This window comes from Gopherus evgoodei, chromosome 13, assembly GCF_007399415.2.
Source record: "Gopherus evgoodei ecotype Sinaloan lineage chromosome 13, rGopEvg1_v1.p, whole genome shotgun sequence".
In the NCBI taxonomy this organism is placed as follows: Eukaryota; Metazoa; Chordata; order Testudines; family Testudinidae; genus Gopherus; species Gopherus evgoodei.
The window spans coordinates 26,938,618-26,961,311 of NC_044334.1; the positions used below are offsets into that span (position 1 = coordinate 26,938,618).

The 22,694-nt window shown below is 51.8% G+C and overlaps 1 protein-coding gene across 2 annotated transcripts; it reads left to right on the top strand.

The window, feature by feature from the left end:
• Window positions 1-8,551: 8,551 nt before the first annotated feature.
• Window positions 8,552-22,421, top strand: LOC115661182 (L-serine dehydratase/L-threonine deaminase-like). Of its 2 annotated transcripts, none has more exons than XM_030583446.1 (8): window positions 8,552-8,686; window positions 12,463-12,623; window positions 13,316-13,355; window positions 13,878-14,017; window positions 14,216-14,307; window positions 15,383-15,610; window positions 16,370-16,494; window positions 20,674-22,421. In XM_030583446.1, exons 2-8 carry the CDS (start codon window positions 12,471-12,473, stop codon window positions 20,694-20,696), a joined length of 801 nt encoding a protein of 266 aa, XP_030439306.1. In that variant the 5' UTR covers window positions 8,552-8,686; window positions 12,463-12,470; the 3' UTR covers window positions 20,697-22,421. The 2 variants fall into 2 exon arrangements, with proteins under 2 accessions (XP_030439306.1, XP_030439305.1); XM_030583445.1 differs by lacking the exon at window positions 20,674-22,421 and adding an exon at window positions 19,053-20,035.
• Window positions 22,422-22,694: the final 273 nt, after the last annotated feature.

The following is a 22,694-nucleotide window of genomic DNA, read 5'->3' on the forward strand; positions in this document are numbered from 1 at the left end:
GTCCATGTAACTGTTCCCCTGCAATCCAAGGGCCACTCCTGATTTCCAGTCTGGCCTAATTCCTGCAAGCCAGGCTTTGCCAAAAATTTAATAAAACTCTGGGTTTAGTTTGGAGCTTGTGACACTAAGCTAGGATTCATCTTCACAGCATCATGATACAAAATTGCCATATGAGTAAGCAAACATCCTGGCATCGTGCTGCAGTGACAGACAATTGCAATGGTATTATTTTGCTCCATTGATCAATAGATGGCATTCCCTGTCAGGGCATCACAGTATTTTCCAGTCCTCATGCCACTGCTGCTTTGCCAGGCATGCACCAAACAGCCACGCAGCACCAAAGAATTCCTCAACAATTCTAGGAACTTTAACTCCTTCACGGCTGGGTCTCCATCCTTCCTGCTGTCCAGCTGTTGTTCTATTAACATACCATGGGACTATTTAGATAGTGGGATGCACTTCCCAATATGTTCAGGAACTCAGCAGATGCCTCCCATCAGATCTCTCTGGAATGTTTGGCTGCACAGAAATAAACTAAAATCCATAAACGGGTGTGGCGCATGTGCATTCATGAGGACGAGAGAGCCATGTGTGCAAATCCCACAGGCATGTGTATGCCAGAGAACTTGGTGCACAAAACCTGCATGTGTGTGCACATGCAAAATGCAGGGACGTGCTTGTGCATGCATGCACACATGCAAACTTACATGCAAAAGCCGCACGTAGCCATGCCAGCTAACATAGGATTGCTCAGCAATCTGCACGAGCAAATACATAATTTGCTGCTGCCACTTAAGGACTGAGTTTTGGAAATTTAGCTCTGAATGCTGCCCAACTACAGGGTCCCTAAATCCACTTGCAGACTCCCAGCTGCTGGCATTCCCAACAATGGGCAAGTTGAGGGCATCAGCTCAACAACCAAAGATGCAGGCCCTGCTCTGCTTTGTGAAGCATGAAAAAAACAAGAGCACCACACAAGCTCAACGCTGCAGCAGGGTCTGACCGACAGTTGGAGGGGCAGGTCTGAAGCAGGGAGGGAGGGATCATGTACAGTATAGCCAGGGTCTAGGTGCAGGTTTTTTATTTGCACAATAATGCTTCAGTCTGCACCATACTCACAAGTGTACTTGGATTCTACAAGAGCTGTATTTTTTAATCAGGCCCAGTGCATCAGGCTGGGTACATCCAGGTTTCCTGAGCTGCAAAGGACGGGAGTGGTAATTATTTTTGCAGCCAGAGTACTCGTGGTTTTGGCCTGTGGCTGTCACATACCTCAAACAGAACGTTGAGATTTTCAGACTAATCAGACATGCACACGAACTGTCCATCTTCTTATAAAGTAAAAGATGCTTGTGCATGCGTGCATACATGTGTGACAGCAGTTGTATGCATGTGCATATATATTACTTGTGCACACATGTGTGCATGTGTATATGTAGGTAGCGCATGTGTGGGCATTCACAGAGTGCAAGCTGCTGGTTGTATGTGTGCATATGCATGAATGAGCCTTTTGTTTATGTGTGTATACATAGATTTATACCATCATCTGTGTGTGTACATATGCGTGTGCGTAAATTTGTGTGCATGCATATTTACACGACTGTATGTGTTTATGTTTGCAAGCACATGAGGGCCTATATGCCTGTGTATGGACACATATATGTGTGATCATTTGTGCATGGATGAGTATGTGTGTGTGTGTCAGCACATGTATCTTAATATGTGCAAATACATGTGTGTCAGCACCTGTATTCATGTATGTGTAACAAATCAAGTGTTATGTAGGAACTTGTCTACATGGGGAAGTTTTTCCACGGTAACTTTAGTTTACTCAGCATAAACTGCCTCGCAGCCACACACAAAAGTGCTGTTTTCAATTTATCTGGAGTCCTAGCCCGCTTTAATCAATCTGCTTTGAAAGGCAGCATAATGCTATTTCAGAATGGGTTGTATGGGGCTACGGTTCCTGTGAACCCACCCCTATTTTGGATAAACTATACAACCCCCTGCTATCCCATACTGCATTGCTTCACACCTGAAACAGCCTCTCTGAGGGGGCCCTCCTCTGCTCATCTTGACCAGATGTCACCTCCCTGTTTAAATCCTGACATACACCTTTTCGATTCCAGCTCCTGGCTGGTTCACATACCCAGAGTACATTATAGTGACCATGCCCTGTGCTCCTGCCCGGTTACATCTGAACAGGAGTCACCAAAATGCCAAGCTCTACGGGCAGCTACAAGCACAAATGCAGGGATGCACCCTGTACCAGGCCAAAGCCGGGGAGTTGAGGCAGAATTATAAAAACATAAGAGACAAAATGAGACCTCCCAGGACATTTGCTTACTACAGGGAACTGGATTTTTTGCCAGGGAGGCCACTACACCCCACTACATCGTGGGCAGTTTGGAGGAAATCCAGGTGACCGTGGGCTCTGAGGAGATCCGCCCCCTGCCCACAAATAGAATCATAGAGTATCAGGGTTGGAAGGGGCCTCAGGAGGTATCTAGTCCAACCCTCTGCTCAAAGTCAGACCATCCCCAACTAAATCATCCCAGCCAGGGCTTTGTAAAGCCTGACCTTAAAAACCTCTAAGGAAGGAGACTCCACTACCTCCCTAGGGAACCCATTCCAGTGCTTCATCACCCTTCCAGTGAAAAAGTTTTTCCTAATATCCAGCCTAAACCTCCCCCTCTGCAACTTGAGACCATTACTCCTTGTTCTGTCATCTGCCACCACTGAGAACAGTCTAGATCCATCCTCTTTGGAACCCCCTTTCAGGTAGTTGAAAGCAGCTATCAAATCCCCCCTTATTCTTCTCTTCTGCAGACTAAACAATCCCAGTTCCCTCAGCCTCTCCTCATAAGTCCTGTGCTCCAGCCCCCTAATCATTTTTGTTACCAAAGGTCTCTGTGAGCCAACCAACCCTGAGCCAGGGCCAGTACCAGAGATGGTCCCCAGGTAAAGAGACAGTTGGACAGTGCTGCTGAGGAGGCCTCAGCCAGCAAATATTATATCTTGTCTTACAGCTAAGCCTTCCCCCGTTTTTTCTAGGGGTTCAAGCCCCACGGCCTCCTGGAGTTGAGGCCAGTGGTTTTATTGCTCACACTTAGCAATTCCTGTGGGAGGAACTCAAAGCACTTTGCAGCCATTAATAAGAAAAGTCTGACAACAACTCCAGTGAGACTCCAGAGTATCATTATCGCCATGTAACAAAAAGGGAAACCGAGGCACCATGCAGTATCACAACTTGCCTGAGACGGCTCTAGAACTGTAGGGCAGAGCTGGAACCACATTTTCTGGCATCTAGCCCTGCACTTAAACCACAAGACTATTCTCTTTTTGGATATGAGCACCCAAGGTGTCTCAAAGCCATAAAGGTAGACAAAGGTGGGACCATGCCTGTGCACTCAAACACTAGCACCATGCTGTGCAGCTTGAGGCCAGAATCCCGTTCACTGGATCCGGCCAGATGACAGGGGTTATGCCCTTGTCTTTCTGAACAGACCCATCTGAGTTTTAACTTCCACCATCACGGACAACAAAGAGTTACTGCTCCCCTTCAGCATTACCCCACTGGGCACGAGTCCCGCTCCGGGAGAACCCATGATCCGATACCCAGATACCAAGCCACAATATGGCAATAAATAGAAATCCAAGAAACTCAAACTACTCTGATGTAGATGGGCCATTCCATCTTATTCACTTTGATGTTTACTGTCTCTCTGCTCAGGCTTTCTGTTGCCAATACCCTTATTGGGGCTTTGTTTTGCCTTTAAATTTGTCACTGTTGATAGTACTACAATCAGCCATGCTCCTACACCTCTCAGGCAGGAATATCACCCACCGTAGGTGCGGACTCCATGGGTGCTCTGGGGCTGAAGCACCCATGGAAGAAAATAACGGGTGCTCAGCATCCACCAGCCCCACCTGTTTGGTACCTGGGGGAGGAGCTTGGGAAGGATGGAGAGCAGCAAGCGGGTGGGGGCAGGCGGGAGCCTCAGGGAGGGGTCTGAGCAGGGCAGGAAGAGGTGGAACAAGGGCAGGGCCTCGGGGGGGGGGGGCAGGGCCTTGGGGAGGGGGTGGAGCAAGGGCAGAGCACCCCCAAGGAAAACTAAAAGTAAGTGCCTATCACCCCCACAATCATTAATGTCCTTCACCAACTCTTGCGCATTATAATTATAGGCAGCACAACATCACCTATAGTTAAGGTTGCCCAACACTTTCCATTGTAAGCCCCTGTTTTCAGTTGCTTACAACTTGCCAAACTTTAATGACATTTTCCACACCAGGTTTTCGCCACAAGATGATTTTTTTAAGTTTCAGCTAAAACAGATCAGTCGTTTCTGCCAATGAAGCTAGGGGCAAATATGTTGTTTTGCCTGCATTAAAAAAATTCTTAGTTTCCCTGATAATACACTAATAATCACCATTAAAGTTCATAGCTGCTTCTTAAAGGCACAGACTACCTTAACTTCCCCTCCCTGCCCACAGAGCTTGGACAGATCCCTAGGTACTAAGAAGTCAAAAGAGTGTGACAGCTCAGAGAACTGACTCCCAACCCGCTCCTGCTGAAGTCCGAGGGAAAACCTTTGGACCAGCCCAGGGCCAGGGGCAAATATTTATCTAAGCTGTTTAGTGCAGGATCCCTTAGGAAATGACATCGCTTGTCTCCTGTTTCGCAGGCCTGGTCCTGAATCTCCCGGCAGAAGGAGGGGACACAGCCCACTCAGCCCCTGGCTCAGGGCAGGTTTCCTGATGAGCTTTTCTTCTCTTAGCCCAGTTGCCAAGGGAAAGCAAGGCTGGCACAAGCAACTCCAGCAGCCCCTGCTTCCCCTCCACCCCCCTCCAGCTGTGAGGCACAATGGTCAGAGGGCAGCACCTGGTATTCGACTGCTCTGCCACGCTAGCTGGGGTGGGGGTCAGTCCTGCAGGGAGAGGAGACAGCGGAGGAAAAGTGGAAGCAGGGGAAGAGAGGAGATGGAGGCTGACTGTTAAACAGAAAGCTGGGGAGAACTGCAGTAAAGGGGGAGATACCCTGAGTCCATAGGGGGGCCCCCAGTCAGCACTATGCAGCTCGCACTCTGCCCCACGGCACATGAGCAGAATTATGACACTCCATCAGCTGGGTGAGAACCCCTGACTTCCCCAGGGCAGCCTGTCTGAGCTGGCCTAGAGGGTGTGTGCTCCTCCTTGGGGTTAGAAACAAAACATCCCCATTTGTCCCTCCAATGTCCCCACCACCCTCTCTTTCCTTTGCCTCCTAACTCCTCGGTCCCCTCCTCACATTCCAGCCCCTGCAGCCCGCAGTAATTGCCTTCTCCTGGCTAAACAGCTCAGCAGGAAGGAGATGGCTTGAAAGCCAGAGCCAGATACTCACGTGGGGCAGCAGCCGGTGGCAGGTGCCCTGTGTCTGACGAAACGGGCCACATTTCTCTCTACTCTTGCACTGCAGCCACTCGTGGGATCCCTTGCCTCCCCCGATAGCTTAAAGCTACAGCACAATTAAGGCCTGTTCACTGGAACAGTCTCTCCAGGTTTCCTGCTCTCTACCCATTCGTGTACTGAGAATTGGGGACGGGGTATTAAAGACTTGGGGGTCCCAGGGCATGAGCATCTCAGTCCTGGAGACCTGCACTGTCATCCTGCTCTAGGAGCTGTGACAGAGTCTTAGCTTGAGGTGGGTCAGCAGTGGGGGACCCAGGGCAGGGAGAGCAGCAGGGGGGCTGCGGGCTGAGGTAGATGGGCAGAGCTACTCTAGGGTGTGTGTGTGCTGGAATACACTAGGGGAGGAAGTATTGTCTTGTGGTTAAAGCACAGAGCTGGGCATCGGGAAGTCCGGATTCTTTGCCTCTGTCTGCCATAGATATTAGGTGCCCCTGGGCAAGTCACCTCACCCCTGCTGTCTGTTGCCTCACACTGTGCATTCCCCTCCCCTTGGGGATAATACAGCTCTTCTGAGGCAGGTTGATTTGCAGCGGCTTCAGGGGAAAAGCAAAGCACCTGAGCAATCTTTGAGAACGACAAACTCCACAACAGCTCGAGCACAGCAAACCCGGAGCAAAGCAGCGCCAGCCGACAGGGCACCCGCATGGAGATAACCAACAGGCACGAGCTCGGGGAGCAGCCTTGTTGGCGGACCCCATTCTCCTGTTCCCAGCGAGATACAGCGGAGGCCTCCTGTAATGCAGTTCAGCGTCCCAATCAACAGAGGCTTCCAGGGCAGAAGCCTAACGCAACTCTGAAGTGGAGCTGCGGCCTGGAATCCCCGAGCCCAGGAGCAATGGGACACTCTCATTCTATTCCTGGCTTTTCACTATGTCCAAGGGGGTTTCGGGCTGTGTGAGGGGGCAGTTCCCCTGGGGGGTTGCTCCTGCTCAAGCCCAAACAATGACACAATGGGACACTCTAAGGTGTCCAGAATTCAGGGTAGAGAAGGTTGATTCAGTTGAATAATATTTGTATTTGATTCTGCCAACTGCTGGATACTCCTGACCCCCAAAAAGCCATAACGGTGAACGGAAGGGCCCATCAATGACTCAAGACTCGCAGCCCAAGAGGGTAACTGGTCCTCCACCTGCACAGCCCTCAGCCGTAGAGCTCCAATCCCATCGCCATTGCCAGTCACTACCTGCATGAGGCCATGGGGGGAGCTGGGGAGATGCTCAGGGCAGCTGTGCCAGCAGGAGGCAGTATGCCACACTTCTGGCCCTATCTCCCCACTCGCTCAGCCAAATTCAGCCCCTGGATAAAGAGCAGCTGGCTAAGGCCGAATGCAGACGAGACAGAGGGGAGATCAGCAGGAAGGGAGAAGTGCTTTGAAGAACCTGCTGCCTCCTCGGAGCAGGGATCACCTTTCTGTTCTGTGCCTGTACAGCGCCTGGCACAGTGAGGTCTTGGTCCATGGCTGGCACTATGGTAACGCAAATAATAACAGTCTGAAACATTCTCCATGATCGAGGGCACCTGCCCTCACACTGCCAAATCCTTCTGCAGCCTTACGATCTGTTTGGACTTGCCAGTACTGTTAGCTGCTCAAAGAGCGCCCAAAACACCCACTTCCAGCTTCCACTGACCCGTAGACTGCATCCCAACCCATTGGTCAGAGACCTGCCCATGGTGAGCCATACACTGGTGACACGTAGGCATAGGTATTGCAACTCACTGGACCAGAGTCTCGTCCCTGCACCAGTGTCAATCAGGAATGAATCTTCGTGAATGTCAGTGGTATTACACTGGGCTCAGAGTGGCATAAGTGAGACGAGACTCCGGCCTCTATGTCTACAACACTCCCTGAAAAAGCATCAACTGGGACAAAATGCAGCAGCTCCCTGCTAGGTCATCATGTTCCCCCCGCCCCCAAGTATCTGTTCTCTGTACCATGTCCCCACTGAATAGCAAGTCCAGGGCAAGGCTTCTGCCTTCACACTCAGCACCCTCCCTGTGACTGGCCCAGGCTACCTGAGTGACACCCCCATCACAGTCACACAGAACAGCTAAGCACACCCAGAACTACATAACTGTGAATGTATATGGGGAGGCTCAGAGTGCAGGAGACAGAACTTTCAGACCAACTGGAACATAGACTTTGGAACTTCCTGCCACAAGAAGTCCCAGGCTCACCTTTTTGAGAACTAAATTAAAAAAACTCTCTCTGACTGAGCTTTCCCTCAGTGTGTTCTTCGTACTCAACACACCTGCGCTCTCTAGCTCACCTCCCTCCCCAAACAGAATACCAAACCAAGCCAGCATTTGCTTCTACAGGCTGGGAATGAATGGAGATTATTATTGCTTTTTCTCCTTTGAAATAGTTGGGAGGTGCTGGTAGATGGAAGGAGGAGGCCCAGCAAAGCTAACTGATTTGTCCCTGATCACACAAAATCAAGAGCAAATAGAACCCTGAAGTCTGGCCCCATTTAATCATTTCATGACACCGCTTCTTAAAAACTAACTAACTATAAAGATGCAAATGTTCCAAAGTCTGGTGGCGGAGCGGGAGTGAGAGAAAGTTGGGGGTAGAAGAGTGAATAAAAAGAAGCCAGGTTTGGAGAAGCAGTGATCTCCGGTTTATGAACTCCCTTCGGTTGTTCCACGGCTTACATGCATTTCTCTGAGAAAGCAAGGGGACTGGCTGGCCTTGTGAAAACAAAAGGCCCCCTCTGCCTTTCCCCCTAATCATAATTCCAGACCTGGCTCCTCAGCCTGGTTTGAGCCGGCTCAGAAACATCTGACTCAAGGAACCTTTGTCTGAGCAATGTCCCTCCCCAGTGTGCGTCACCCTCCTTTGGGCATGGGAGCGCCTGAAATAGGCTCTTTTCCTTTTGCAAAGAGCCTGAAGAATTCCCCCTCCCTGACTTCTTCCCTTTTGGTATTGTTGCTGCTGGTTTCCCTTTAGCTGGAATCTCTGTGCTGAGCAGGGGAGGGGAATGACATCAGAGGCAAGGGGGTGTGGGGGGATGCCCCATTCCCCAATTGGCCACCAAGCAGAAACCATGGGCCTATAAAACTTGCCAAGGGACTAGCATCCTCCAATGAGACCGTGGCTCCACAGATTACCCTGGCTGCAGAGAGGGGACCACAGGAGACCGGCAGCCTTGCTCACTCCTGCCCTGAACAGCTGCAGCCTCTAAGCCATCAGGGCATATATTAGCTAAAGGCCCTGCCGCTCTGCTCTAACTGCTAACCGGTAAGTGCCTTCACTTCTTTCCTTCCTTTCCCAACACTCAGTGAGATTATCGTCTGTTACTAATACATAAATAGGAAGGTAGGATCAGAGCCCAGGGCTGGGAGCACTCCTTCTAGGGTCGTAGGCAAGTGACTGCATCATTCCGTGCCTCAGTTTCCCCATCTACGCATTGATGATAACAGCATTTCCCTGGCTTGCAGGGCTGTTGGGTGGCTGGATTCAAGCTTCAGACGAGAGGTTTGGTAAGCTGAATTAGGGAAGGTTTCAGAAGTGCTCCTACTTACCTATTCTGCTTTCATCACCTTAGCAGCTGAAGATCTTGAAGACAAAGGATGATCATTTTCAGAACTGGCCCCTGATTTTTTTGATTGTCTTGGTTTCTTTGGTGCCTGACCTGAGATTTCTTTTAGCTCAGAATAAGTGGCCACTTCTTCAGAAAACTGGCCCTCAACTGCTTTGTCCAGTGCAAGTCCGGTAATTACTAATCGGGTTCCTGTGACGGGCTAGGCAGCTGCTCAAATCTATGCGGAGTCAGGCATCTCCACGGGGCTCTGCACACTTTTAACAGTAATAGGCAGGATTCCAAAGGAGGTTGCTTGTCTGTCTCTCCCTCACACACGCTGCTCCATGCCTCCGTTTCCCTGCTGGATCTCTGGGGACCCCTCCCCAATTCCTCCCTTCCTTTCCTAGCTTTTAACTCCAAAGTCCCTGCATTTCTGCCAGCGCCCGTCTAACCAAGAAGGACTCACTTTGGAGCCACAGTCAGCCAGATGGCCAGAGCTGATGCTGTGGGGCAATGGTGTAGCCTTCTCTCCTCCCTCCCCACCCTCTGCCCCAGTCCCCGCCCCGTGCCAAGCGACTTGCCTTCATAGGGATGGTCTGTTTGTGCATTTCCCCTGGCAAATGATCCTCCCGGGGGATCAGCTGCAAATGGGATGGCACTGAGTTATGGCCCAGAGCTAAGAGAAGGATTTACAGCAGCGTTGCAGCAGAGGGGAGCTCTTTCAGCTCAGAGACGGTGTACCCCCTGCAAATAGGCTGTCCCTGAGTTAGCTGCAGGATCTTTGCCTTGTTCATGTCTACAGAATGAAGTCCCCCGACTGGACTTATGTCTGAAGACAGATGCAGTGCAGGCAGTAGCAGGGTAAGTTTCACACACACATGCCCCAACATAGTGCCTCTGTCTCCACTTCTGGGATGAGATAGAAGTTCAAAACCGTGGTATGGTCAGACCTCTACCTAGATGCTAATGAGGCCCAGCAAGGGGGGTGGGCTGCGGTAACCGAACGGGACTGAAACCCCTAAGTCATTCCACACAGAGCTAGGTGGGAATGCTACACAGGAGGCCCTGATCTCTACAGCTCGTTGGGAATTTCTCACCAAAACATCTTTCCATCCGAAAATGCTGATTTGTCAAAACCAAAACTTTTCCTGGGAAAAGGTCAGTCTTGAGAAATGTTTTGACTGAAAATTTTTTTTCACTAAGTTTCAAAATTGCCAAAATGTTTCATTTCGCCATGTTCTAAATAAAAAAATTCCAGTATGCCAGCTCAAAAGAACTTTGTTTCAACTTTTAAGCTAATTATAAGTAAAAAAAAAAATCAAAATTGGAACAAAACATATAAATTGACCGGAACCAAAATTTGTTTCAGATTTTTAATTTGTGGGACTTTTCAAGTTAGTCATTTTGTCCTGATCTGGGATGGGAAAATTTGATATCGCAAAAGTTTTCGTGGGCCAGGAAAACCATATTGCTGGCCAGATCACTGTTTACTAATAATTACTGATTCATGGCACTGGTAACAACAACAACAAAAATCACTTCCCCCCTGTCCCACAACAGACAATGGCTTTTTGACCAAATCAAAAATTTGTGTTTGGCTGACATTTTTCAAAGAAAACTGAAAAACATTCATGTGTTTCTCTTTTGGATGCAGTGAGAGGCAAAAAGGGGGCAAAAAACCAAAAAGCATTCCATAAAATTCTGTGGAAAAAAATTGCACAAAATGAAAACAATTTCAAGTTTCTCGTGGAAGATAAAAAACTTAGCATTTTTTGACCAGCTCCACTGATACATCAATTCTGTGCATTCTAAGGAGATTATAGACAAAAGTGAAGGGAGGTCTTTGCCCCCCAAAGAACCTACCTTCCAGATATACAGATAGACAAGGGATAGGGGGGCAGTGATTGTGTGTGCCAGGTTAACAACGCTAGCCAAGTGTCTTATGTCCCCCTCTAGTGGCTGGTCCATATACAGGATAAAAGCCCACTACTGCTGTTAAGCTACTGTAACTCAAGTAGCAGCTGCAAGGATTCTTTTTGGTCCTGGAGGCCCCAATTTGCAATCCTGCTGATGGCCTGTGGTGGAAATGTTACACAGGCATCTTACTAGTTCCATGGTCTGTTTTGCGGGGGTCATTGAGGGGAAAAGGTGGGTTTATAGGCCTCGCCGTGTTTTGAGATTATTGAAGGGTGAGAGAGGGCAGGAACATGGCAAACTGTGCCCACGCCTAGCAGGCTACGTGGAAGACAGGACAGGAGTGGAAGAAAGACACAAATGGATGATGGGGCTTGGGATACAATCTCCTGACTGACCTGGGGTCATATGGGAGTGGCACTCAGGCCAGGTCTGGATTTGGCCTCTCAAGCTGAAAGTCTCCATATCCCATTCCCCCCAATGCAGTTCATCCTGAATGACATCTTTCACACACAGAGACACAAAGTGCTTAGCCAAAGGGAGCCATAAGCTCAGGGGCAAAGGAAGGTTTTAATGTGAAAATCTACAGAGAGAATGAGACTCAGACATCTGGCAGACACAGTCCAGCATGGCCTGCAGCTGGGGAGCATAGAGGGGACCAGGTCTACACCAAGAGCTGAAAAGAGGGAGTGGCTGGACTTGAGGCCATGGTGGTGGGATAGAGGTGGCCAGAGAGAGCCTTCGGAGGGTGGGGTACTTGGGCAAGGACCCATGTACCCCAGGCAGGGCCGGCTCCAGGCACCAGCCGACCAAGCACGTGCTTGGGGCGGCACCTTGGGGCAGGGCAGCGCTCGGATTGTTTGGGTTTTTTTGGTTCAGCTGGGGGGTGCTGGAAGGTGTGTGTTTGTTTGTTTTTGTTTCGGCGGCATGGCACTCGGGGGGGGCCTTGGGTGGCATGGTGCTCAGGGGGGGCCTTGGGTGGTGCCGCGCGGAGCTCGGTGGGGGACTTGGGCAGCATGGCGCTCTGGGGGGCGGGGGGCTTGGGCAGCGCGGCGCTTGGGGGGGTCGGCAGGGCGGCGCTCACGGGGCGGGGGTGTTACGGCAAGGCAGCACTTTTTTTTTTCTTGCTTCAGGCGGCAAAAAAGTTAGAGCCAGCCCTGAGTCCAGGGCAAGTTGGGTGTAGATTCTGCAAGATGATCTCCTGGTTATTTGATGTTGGTTCCACACTTTCATTGTGACACAGATTTTTTTGCATTGTCCACGTGGGAGAAGGGAGAAGCTGGAACAGCTGGGTAGGGGGAGCTGACGCTTTTTATGCCTGGGGAGGAGGTAATTTGGAGGTGAGGCATAAATAAATTAGCTGAAATGATCAGCAGTGAAACAGTTAATCATCCCAATGCTTGAGCTATTATTAGGCTTCAGGGGCAACAGTTCATTGAAATGAATGGGCAGCTCACACCTCTATAAAATGGGGGCTGAGACCCCAGAGCATGAATTCATAGCAAGAAGTGGGTTCCATGGTAAACCCACAGAATACCCTGGGTCCTGATGATGGGTCTTATTTCCCCTATTCCCTCAGAGCCCAGCATGACTTCTGCCAGGAGCTTGCATGTGAATACGCCCCTGAGGGACAGCGTCCCGCTTTCCAAGGTGGCTGGCACCAATGTCTACCTGAAGCTGGACAATGCTCAGCCTACAGGCTCCTTTAAAATCCGAGGCATCGGCCACCTCTGTAAAACGGTACAGACTCTGAGCAGCACTGCCAAGGGCACAGCGTTCCATTGGTGGGAAAAGGAGATTGCAGAGCCAAGCTCGAATGTGCCATTACTGGCGGGGGGGGGGGCAGGGAGGGGAAAGAGGAGCGGAGAGATGGCAGGTAGCATTCCCTGCAGTAATCCCATATAGTACTGTAGGGAGCATTAGCCCATGTGGTGACTAAGGATAACCTGGCCTGGATTCCTATGCCCACCTGGAATGGACTCTGGTGCAACCCCTAGGAGGGGAAGAACCTGGCCTGGATTCCTGTGCCCACCTGGAGTGGACACTAGCTATGCTCCCTATATATCTCCAACTGGCTGCCGTTGAGCAGCAGACTGCAGCAGTCCCATAGCATGGGCATGCGCTCACTGAACCGTCTGCTCTCAGACTGGAAGAGGAGGGTGGAAATTGCTGAGACTCTGCATTATTGGGGCCACGGGAGCAGAAGGGAGGCTGCTGCTTGGCCTTGCGTGGTCATGGCGGCTTTGATGATGATGCAAAGACTCTATGGAAGGGGCAGACGAGAGGTATAAAAGGAGCCCCCAGGGAGAATGACCTGAGAATCAAAGGGGTTGGAGGGGCTAGACTGCAGAGAGAGGAGCAGCTCTCGTGTGGTTACCGGCTGAGGCCACGTTTGCTCCCACTCACTCCTTCCTCTTGCTTTGTCTCCACAGTGGGCTGAGAAAGGCTGCAAGCGCTTCGTATGCTCCTCAGGTGAGATACACCAACTCAGGGCCCTGGCTCCCTGAGAGGGCTGGAGGCTATGTCACACCCAAGTCCATACTGCCCCAGAAACTCACGGGCACTGGCTCCTTGTCTTGGGCCTGGATGTAAATAATGTCCGCTAGGATGGCCAAGAATCCAAATCCAGGCTGCCTCCTGCTGGCTGGTGCTGCCATTGGTGGGACAATTGCCAAAAGAAGAGAAGCCCCAGGGATGGTATTGGTGTGGGTCATGCGAGAGTGGCCACAGGGCTTTAGACATCTTTGGTCACATGAGAAATGCAATGTTGAGTTCCTGGGAGGTTACAATCCTCCCCACTTCCCTGCCACACCCTGACACTGTCTTTCTGTTGGGGTGCTGCAAGATTCCCACACCTCCTGAAACTCCTGGGCAACCCCCAGGCTTGGGGAGGGCTGAAGGAGAAGAGGGCAGGGGGACACACTGCTTTGGGAGGCACCAGAGGCAGCACCGTGGGATGCAGGAAACCATGAGGCCCAATGTGGTTGCTTTTAGGTGGCAATGCTGGCCTGGCAGCTGCCTACTCTGCCAGGAAACTGGGCATCCCAGCCACCATCCTTGTGCCCACGTCCACGCCAGCTTTCACCATTGAGCGGCTGAAGGATGAAGGGGCCACTGTCTGCATTGTGGGAGAGGTAGGTATGCGCATGGCTGGGTGAAGGGGTATACGAGAGAGCAGACTGCCTGCCTGGGGTGAGAGCCTCAATATCTCCCCCCACCATGACCCAGGGCCTGGGACAGATCTGCAGAGGGAGCTGCCCCACTGGCTGTGAGGTTCATGGTTCTGTGCATAAGCCACTGTGAGTGGCTAATAAAACGTCTCTTCTCTGCAGATGCTGGATGAGACCATAGAACAAGCCAAGGAGCTTGTGAAGAACAACCCTGGGTGGGTCTATGTGCCCCCTTTCGATGATCCCCTCATCTGGTATGTGGCCTGAGGGAAGGGTGGACACCAGAGGCTGGAAGGCTTCATTTCAGCCATTGCTGCCTATTAACCTCCCTGCTTGCCTGAGTCACCATGGGCCGAGATTAAATCTGACTGCATACAGCCCTTGACAAGGTCATTCTGTGTTGCACACAAGGGGGTGGACTATCTAAGCAGATTTCAGAGGGGAAGCCTTGCTACACTGTATCAGCAAAAAGAATGAGAAGTCCTTGTGGCACCTTAGAGACTAACAAATTTATCTGGGCATCAGCTTTCACCCTCTGCTTAGACTGTGTTAGTGTGGCCACCATTTCCTTGGCGCACCAGGTGTGGGATCCAGCATGAAGCTTGCTGGAGAGAGAGTGCACGTCTATTGATCACCCACTGTTGTGGCCCACGCACCACATGATGAATCTCTAAAGTCAGCACATCCACAGAAGCCACTGCCACCAACTTAGCCTGGATAGCTGTGCATTGTACCTGGGCTGGGAGCTAAAGGACGTAAGAAAGGGAATCCATGCCCATTTCCATGTTCATTAAGATCTGGGCTTCCCCGGCACCACTGCACTGATACGCCCCACCCCTGCCCTAAAAACAGTAGCTGTGTCTCAGTAGCACTGGGACAAATGCCTCAGAAAGTCCTGTAGCTGGGAAGACTTACAGGGATCTTCCCATGCTGAACGGAGGCGGGACCTCAGTCTGCTTGTCCACAAAACCCCTTGCCTTCTAGTTCTCATGCCTGGGCTTGTTCTGAGGTGTCACTCGTCCCCAAAGGCAGCGAGATGCAGCCTGAGCCGCATGACTCTGGAGCGCAGCCTTTCAAAGCTGATATGGTCTCAGGCTGCTAAACCAAAGTATTCCAGACTGGGGGAGACCCAGCTTCTCCGATTTTGGAGTGAACCAAGAGTAACTCCACTGAACTCAGTGAAATGACACTGATGTCACTGAGAAGAATCAAGACCTGTATTTTCCAGGATCTTATAGAGAAACATAGTCAGGACTGTTGATCTTGGGTCATCTCTAGCCATGGCCTTCACATCCCATGGTCCCAATCCCTCTTGCTACCTCCCTGTAGGAAAGGCCACATGTCCATAGTGAAGGAGCTGAAGGAAGACTTGGACACCAAGCCTGGGGCGCTGGCCCTGTCTGTGGGAGGCGGTGGGATGCTGTGCGGAGTGGTCCAGGGCCTCCGTGAGGCAGGCTGGGAGGATGTGCCCATTGTTGCTATGGAGACCAAAGGGGCACACAGCCTGAATGCTGCCATGGCTGCTGGGCAGCTGGTGACACTGCCAGAAATCACCAGGTGAGTGAGGGGAGGAGGGCGAACCGGAGCACTCGGCCTGTGACCAGGGAGAGGAGCCGTGGCTTGGGATGGCCTAGGCAGAACCACAGCTTGGGGGCTGATGGAGGAGAGACTTGAGGCGGCAGCCTCACGATTCCCCTCCCTTTTCTCTACTCTGCAGCCTACATGTCTTGGATGCTCTTTGGTTTTGGTTTATTCCTCCTATGGGGCTCCTCCAGTCAGCCCCCTTCTGTGCATAGCACAACAATGCTGCCCCACAGGGGCAACGGGGGGCAAAGTTCTCTAGGCACCGCAGATGGGGGTACGCACTTGGGCCCAGATCTACAAAACTAAGCTCCTTTGTGCTCTAGGGCGAGGTGGGAACCAGGCTTCACCAGCTGGTAACTAATGCCACGGACAGTCAGTGGCAGCAAGGGAGAATTGAAAGGGCTGTCTGCCCAGTCAGAGACAGGGGCCAAGGAAAGATGCTCATACAAGGGATTGCTCAGTGGTACCCAATGTGGTAGCAGCACTAAAGCTGGGACACTCTGTCCTGTTCAGAGAGATGCAGCATGAATGCAGGGATCCCTGCTCTAGCAAGGGTAATGTGGGGATCAGTGGGAACTCCACCTCGAGATCCCACAAGGCCCTGCCTGAAAAAAACCTGGCTGCCTGCATGCTCGTAGGGATAGGGAGCACCGACCTTACAAGGATACGCTGTGGGGACTCCATTATCACCAGCTGACCTGTCTCTTTCCTCTTTTCCTCTCCTGGATGCAGTGTTGCAAAGACCCTTGGGGCAAAGACGGTGGGAGCGGAGACGCTGAAGCTGGCCCGAGAGCACCCCGTCTTCTCAGAGGTTATCACGGACCAAGAGGCAGTCATGGCCATCGAAAAGTTTGTGGGTATGTAACAGCCCCCTCCTTGTGCGTGAGGCTCCCCACCGCCACCACTCACAGACCGCCACATGCCAAAGGAGGGTCCTTTGTTTCAAGGCATTACTGCTCCCCAAAGGTGAATAGTAACATTTTAAATAGCCATGCTGACCATGGCCAGGTGTTCTAGTCGAATAGCATGGCAGGGACAGTCTGTGTCCCATTCATTTGCCAAGTCATCCCCACACAATAGCTGACCATCTCCCTGCAAATTGCAGGCTCCTCACCCTTCTCCCCATCCCCAAGCAGGTGCTGTCCCAGTACCAGATTGTGCCTGTAATAGGTCAAAGTCTCCTGCTGCCTTCTAGTGGTAGGTACACATCCCTGCGGGTCTCACAAATCATTGTAGAGCCCACTAGACTAGAGAGACAACGTGGGTGAGGTCATAGCTTTCATTGGACCAGCTTCTGTTGGTGAGAGAGGCAAACTTTCCAGCTACACAGACAGAACTCTTCTTCAGGTCCTAGGAACAAGTGTCAGAGCTAAATACAAGGTGGAACAGATTGTTTAGCATAAGTAGTTAACATCTATTTCAGGGGACCATTCAAGGTAAAGTGGCCCATTAACACCCCTGCAAGCACAGGAGGAAGGGGGAGAAGGCAGCAGAAAGGGGGGGGGGTTGTTAATGGGTTACAGATTGCTGTAATAAGCCATAAATCTAGTGTGTCTGTTCAGTCCATGATTTTTAGTATCTAGCAAAGTTACGAATTTAAGCTCCCCGGCTCACTTTTTGAAAGGGTTGGGCAGGTTTCCTTTGAGGAGGAGGACTGAGAGATCAGCTACAGAGTGATCACTTTGTGAAAAGTGTTCCCCCACGGGTGACAGGATGTTTTAAAACCCCCTGGAAGAACCTGGCCAGGGCTCCTTTATTGAGTTACAGGGGCCCTCTCCCAGCCCAAACCATATTCTTAACAAAAATTTCACACAGGACTGCTTCTCCAGATCCTTCCTAAACCTCGGGCCACTCCCCTTCCTGATGTGCAGGAGCACTGGATTCTCCCCTTCCCAGTCACCCTGACAAATGAAGCTTTTAAACAGTCCTCCCCATGCCTTGGCTTTTAAACCTGAACCCCAAACAATTACCCCACCCCAGGGCTTGCTTCTGAGATTCTTTCTGCCTACTGCAACCCAGACCTTTGCTCCAGGCATAAATACACCAGAGAGGGCCAGCAGAGACCATCTCAGCCTGGGTCCTCTTTATAGAAAGCACACCTGGCCCCACACAGCTGGGACAGATGCCACCAATTGGAGTAGAACCAGGTGCACTAAATTGACCTCACTGAGAAGCAGCACAGGAACTGGTCCCCTTGCCTCTTAAAGGGGCAATGCCTCCTCTGACTGCCAATGAGAATGCCTCTCCTGCCACCCGCTGTGTTCCCTAGACCCACAGCTGTCCTCGAGTCCCTGACAGGCTAACAAGCCTCCCTCCACATGCTGACCCTATCCCCTCCCTCAGGGCCGGTGCAAGGATGTTTCGCGGTCTAGGCGAAAATTCCACCTAGCGCCCTCCCCCCCGTGCCCCTGCTGTGAAGCACTCCCCCCTCCGCCCTGAGGGGCCCCCCCACACGGCAGCTCCCCCCCTCCAGCCTGAGGTGCCCCCATTGGGGCAGCTCCCCACCTCCCACTCTCCGCCCTGAGGCACCCCCCCGCCCCAGCTCACCCCTGCTCCGTCTCCACCCCGAGCACACCGTGACTGCTTCACTTCTCCCACCTCCCAGGCTTGCGGCACCAATCAGCTTAGGCACCGCAAGCCTGGGGGATGGAGAAGTGAAGCAGCGACGGCGTGCTCAGGGAACAGGTGGGGCAGGGGTGAGCTGGGGCAGGGAGTTCCCCTGCGTGCCGCCCCCTACTCTTACTTGCTGCAGGAGGCCCTCCCCATGCTCCCCTGCCCCAGCTCCCTCCACCTAAATGCTGGCGGCGACTGGGGCGGCCGAAGATCCGGCCGCCGCGGTCGCTGCCGAAGAAAATGGCGTCCCCCAAATCCCAGCGCCCTAGGCAACTGCCTAGGTCACCTAAATTGTTGCACCAGCCCTGCTCTCCCTGCCTTCTCTCTCAGAAACGATCTGTGGTGTGGAGGAGGGGAATCCAACAGAGCAAGCGAGAGCGCCCCCCACCGTTCTCATTACCCCAGGGGGTGGTCAGTTAGATCCAATGTGTCTCTGACTGCAGGGGGGAGCAGTGGCTGCTTTGACCATGGCCAGACAGATCATTCTCTCCTAGCTTTGCCCTCATTGTAGGGGGAGAGGAAGAGCCCACCACAAGTTTTTCCAGCCCTGTTTCTGGCTTGTTCTCTCCATTGGCCCTTTTCCCGCGAGCTGTCATGGATCAAGGCCAACTTTCCACCCTCATCGACGCTTGAAGCTGGTGACATACCTCCCCATTCATGGGCCAGCAGCGAGCTCACCCCCCATGTCACCTCCCACCCCTGCTAGCTGAGGCCTTCTGCTCTGGGATGGGCGAGAGACCCCACGGCCGCTCGGAGTACCAGCTAGCCCCTCCCCCATCTCTCCTCCCTCCCCCCCGTGCAGACGACGAGAAGATCCTGGTGGAGCCGGCCTGCGGGGCGGCGCTGGCTGCCGTCTACAGCGGCGTGGTGCAGAGGCTGCAGGCGGAGGGGAAACTGTGCCATACCCTGGGCTCCCTGGTGATCATCGTGTGCGGGGGCAACAACATCACGTTGGCCCAGCTGCAGCGCCTCAAGGAGCAGCTGGGCATCCAGAACGTCATGGCAGCCTAAGCTGGCAGGGCATCACGTGTGGGGGAGGGACGGGAGCTCTGGAGTTTTATCCAGGGCCTTATTTTAAGTGTAGGATGCTGGTTTTAATAGTCTGCACATTGGCAAAGATGTGCGTTCCTAACTAGTGGTCACGTCACGTCACCTCGAGCGCTGGATCACACGGGCTGAGGATAAACCTAGGGCTTCCAACCTGCCTACAACTTCCAGGCATAGGTTTGTCCCCAGCCCCCGGGCAGGAAGGAATTTCCCCCACGGCCCACACCTCCTCACACTACTGTGCATAATCACCATCTGTCCCAGTAGCCCCTCCAAGCCTGCTCTGAGATCAGGGCCCCGACGTGGCAGGCGCTGCCCAGACGCGTAGCGAGAGACAGACCCTGCTCCCAGAGAGCTGGCAATCTAGCCTGACAAAGGATGGGAAAGAGGCCCAGAGAGAGGAAGTGACTTTGCCCAAAGTCACGCGGCAGAGTCAGGAATAAACCCAGGTCTCCTAGCTCCTTATCCACTGCCCTGACCACCAGGCTATGCTGGGTAACCAACTCACCGTCTGCAACAACGGTGCAGGTTTAGTTTGAAGAAGACTTGGGCGGAGTCAGGGACCTGATCGCAGTCTTCAGATATTTTATAAAGAGCCTGTGATCACTGTTCTCCGTGTCCACTGGCGGTAGGACAATTTGAATGGGGCTTAATCTGCAGGGAGGGAGATTCAGGTTAGATATTAGGAAAGACTTTCTAACGCTAAGGACAGTTAAGCTCTGGAATAGGCTTCCAATGGAGGCTTTTAAAGACAGGTTGGACAAACACCACTCAGGGTGGGCTAGGTTTACTTGGTCCTGCCTTAGAGCAAGGGGCTGGGCTCGAGGTCCCATTCCACCATCAATTTCTGAGATTCTCAGAGGTGAACTCCTAGGTCTGGACGGACGGTAGCTCTGTTTTGGCATAGCCGGGAGACCGTCTACCATACTAGATCAGCCACGGGGTTGGTCTGATCTGGCCTGCCACAGTGGGCTGATCCTTACCTGGATGAAAGCTTGAGCTGGTGTAAAAGACCATTGGAATACCTTGCCTAGTGGTTGCACAGCCTATGCCTTCTGGGAAGGGCCCTCATGCCTGCTGGTTTAGCATCACTGTCTTACCAGCCTGGACCTCTTAGCATGGGGGCGGAGAGCAGGCCGGGCCAGTCTCTCTGGAGCTACTACCTCTTTCACTTCACTGCCTACGCTGCCAGCTGCAGTTGTCAGGAAAGGTTTTGTGTAACATGAGGTTAGTCTGAGGCATGAGTATTGGATGTTGTAGCCAGAATTCAGAACGCCCTAACATGCTGGCTTTTCTAATAGTGTCCACTATTTACCTTTTTGCATGTAAAAAAAATTCCGTATTTCTATAAGGCTGCGTCCCTCGTTTGTTTCCAGACAGAGCTGCACGGCCATTTTAAGTGAGGCTGCCCCGGTGTCACTATCTTGGGATTTTATCTCACCTCTACTGCTTGGAGAACGTGAGTGCCTCATAACAGCCCTGCGAAGCAGGGCAGGGCTGTTACCCCATTGTACACATGGAGATCTGAGAGAGAGAGAGAAATGACTTGCCCAAGGTCATCCGGAAAGTCTGTGGCAGAGCAAAAAATGGAACTTAGTTTGCTAGCTGATACTCTAACCCCTGGACCATCCTCCCTCTCTGCTGTGGAAATGTAACAACTCTTTTCTGTAGGGGTTTGAATCCAGAAACTTTTGTACCAAAGCACAGGCCCCTGTCACCTGAGTTAAGGGAGTAGCTCCATTAGCTATGGGCAGTAGTAGGTTTTTATCCTTTAAGTCAGTGGTTTCTCACTTTTGCAGTCTGAAGGTTGAACATATTGTGACACACAAGGTCAAGGTCAGAGTTTATAATTTGGGGGGTAATTCTTGTGTCCTGATATGCACCCTTTGTGCTGCTCAGGTGGGGCAAAGGGAAGAAAAGTCTGATTTCCACCCACACCCCAATGTAAGATAGTCCCCATTGGCACAGAGCCAGTGTAGCTGGCTCCTCTACCTCCCTCTTTGCAAGTCCTGCAGTGTTAGGGAAAGCGGCTGGTTTCTGGCTGTCTCCAGCTAGGAGGCGGTTGCCATTTGGTGAAAGGCAGAGCAACCCCAAGGCTGCTCAAACCAGAATTGGGGCAAAGCCTCTTTCCTCATCTCTCCTGTGATGGCCTGCATGGGAGAGGAGGTAGTGTGTACAAGGAGCATCCCTTGGCTCAGGCAGAACCAGTAACCCTCCTCTCCTACTCTCCCTTGGGCTCCCACAGCCCAGCAACAGAGCAGAAAGAATCACTCTCACCTCCTTCCCCCGCAATGCAGCAGGCCACCAGCTGGGGCAGTGCTGAAAAACTGCATTCCTGGCTCACACTGTCGCTGCTACAGGGGCAGCAGTGGGAGATGGCTGGGAATGGGTAGCACCCGCTTCTGTCTCCCTGTAGCAACAGGGCTTATTTAAATCTTACAGCTTAAAAAACAAAAACAAAAAACCCCCACAGACCATGGCTCAGGGAGCACACTTCAACTCACAAGGGCCACAGGTTGGACGCGGTGGCTGTATGTGGACCCAGCCACTAGAGGGAGACAAAAACACTCAGCCAGTGTGTCACAGAAAGTGACACAACAGCCATGCCCCTCCAGCATTTAACAGGGACAAACAGATGTGGGTGATGTTTAGTAAGTGACCAAACCCATCCTGGAGAGACCACCCTGCCCTGTTTTCTCTCACCCACAACCACCTGCATTTAAGGTGGGAGGGGAGCCAAACAAGAGAGGCCTCAAGCAAGACCACCACTGGGGAGAGCACAGGGTGTTCTCCTCCTCCGTAGCAGGCAGCATGTGTACTGAATATAAAACAGCAGCTGCCTGGCACTGTGAAATTCAGAAAACAAGACTGCGTCAGTAATAAACCTCCAGAATTGCCCAACTCCTCAGAATGATTCGTTACTAATCTTGTGGCCTATTTTCTAATGCCGCAGGCCTGAAGGGCTGGGAGGATTTCTGCCAGTTCGGTACAGTTGCTAGGCACACAGACAGTGTATGCAAACTAACCATTGCAGCAGTGTGAAAGGGCATGAGCACCTACAAGTGAAAAGCACCGGGAGCCCAGGTGTCAATCCCAAGCATCCACAATATCATCAGAATGAATTAAAAATCATGACAGTAAAAAAATATAATAAAAAAAGGATTTTTTAAAATTTTGTCTTCTGATGTCCTAGCCTTCAGGATGCACTACTAGGGTCAGACTTTCAAGCTTTCTCCTGCAACCAGGAGCACTAAAAATTTACATATTTTTAAAATGAAAAGGTTTTCCTCTAACCACATGTGACCAGAAGCTGGGGCTTTGAGCAGCACAGCTGGTATCTCAAGAGTGCAAATGTGAGCAAGACACACACATCTATTTAGATTCTTGATGAGAGAAA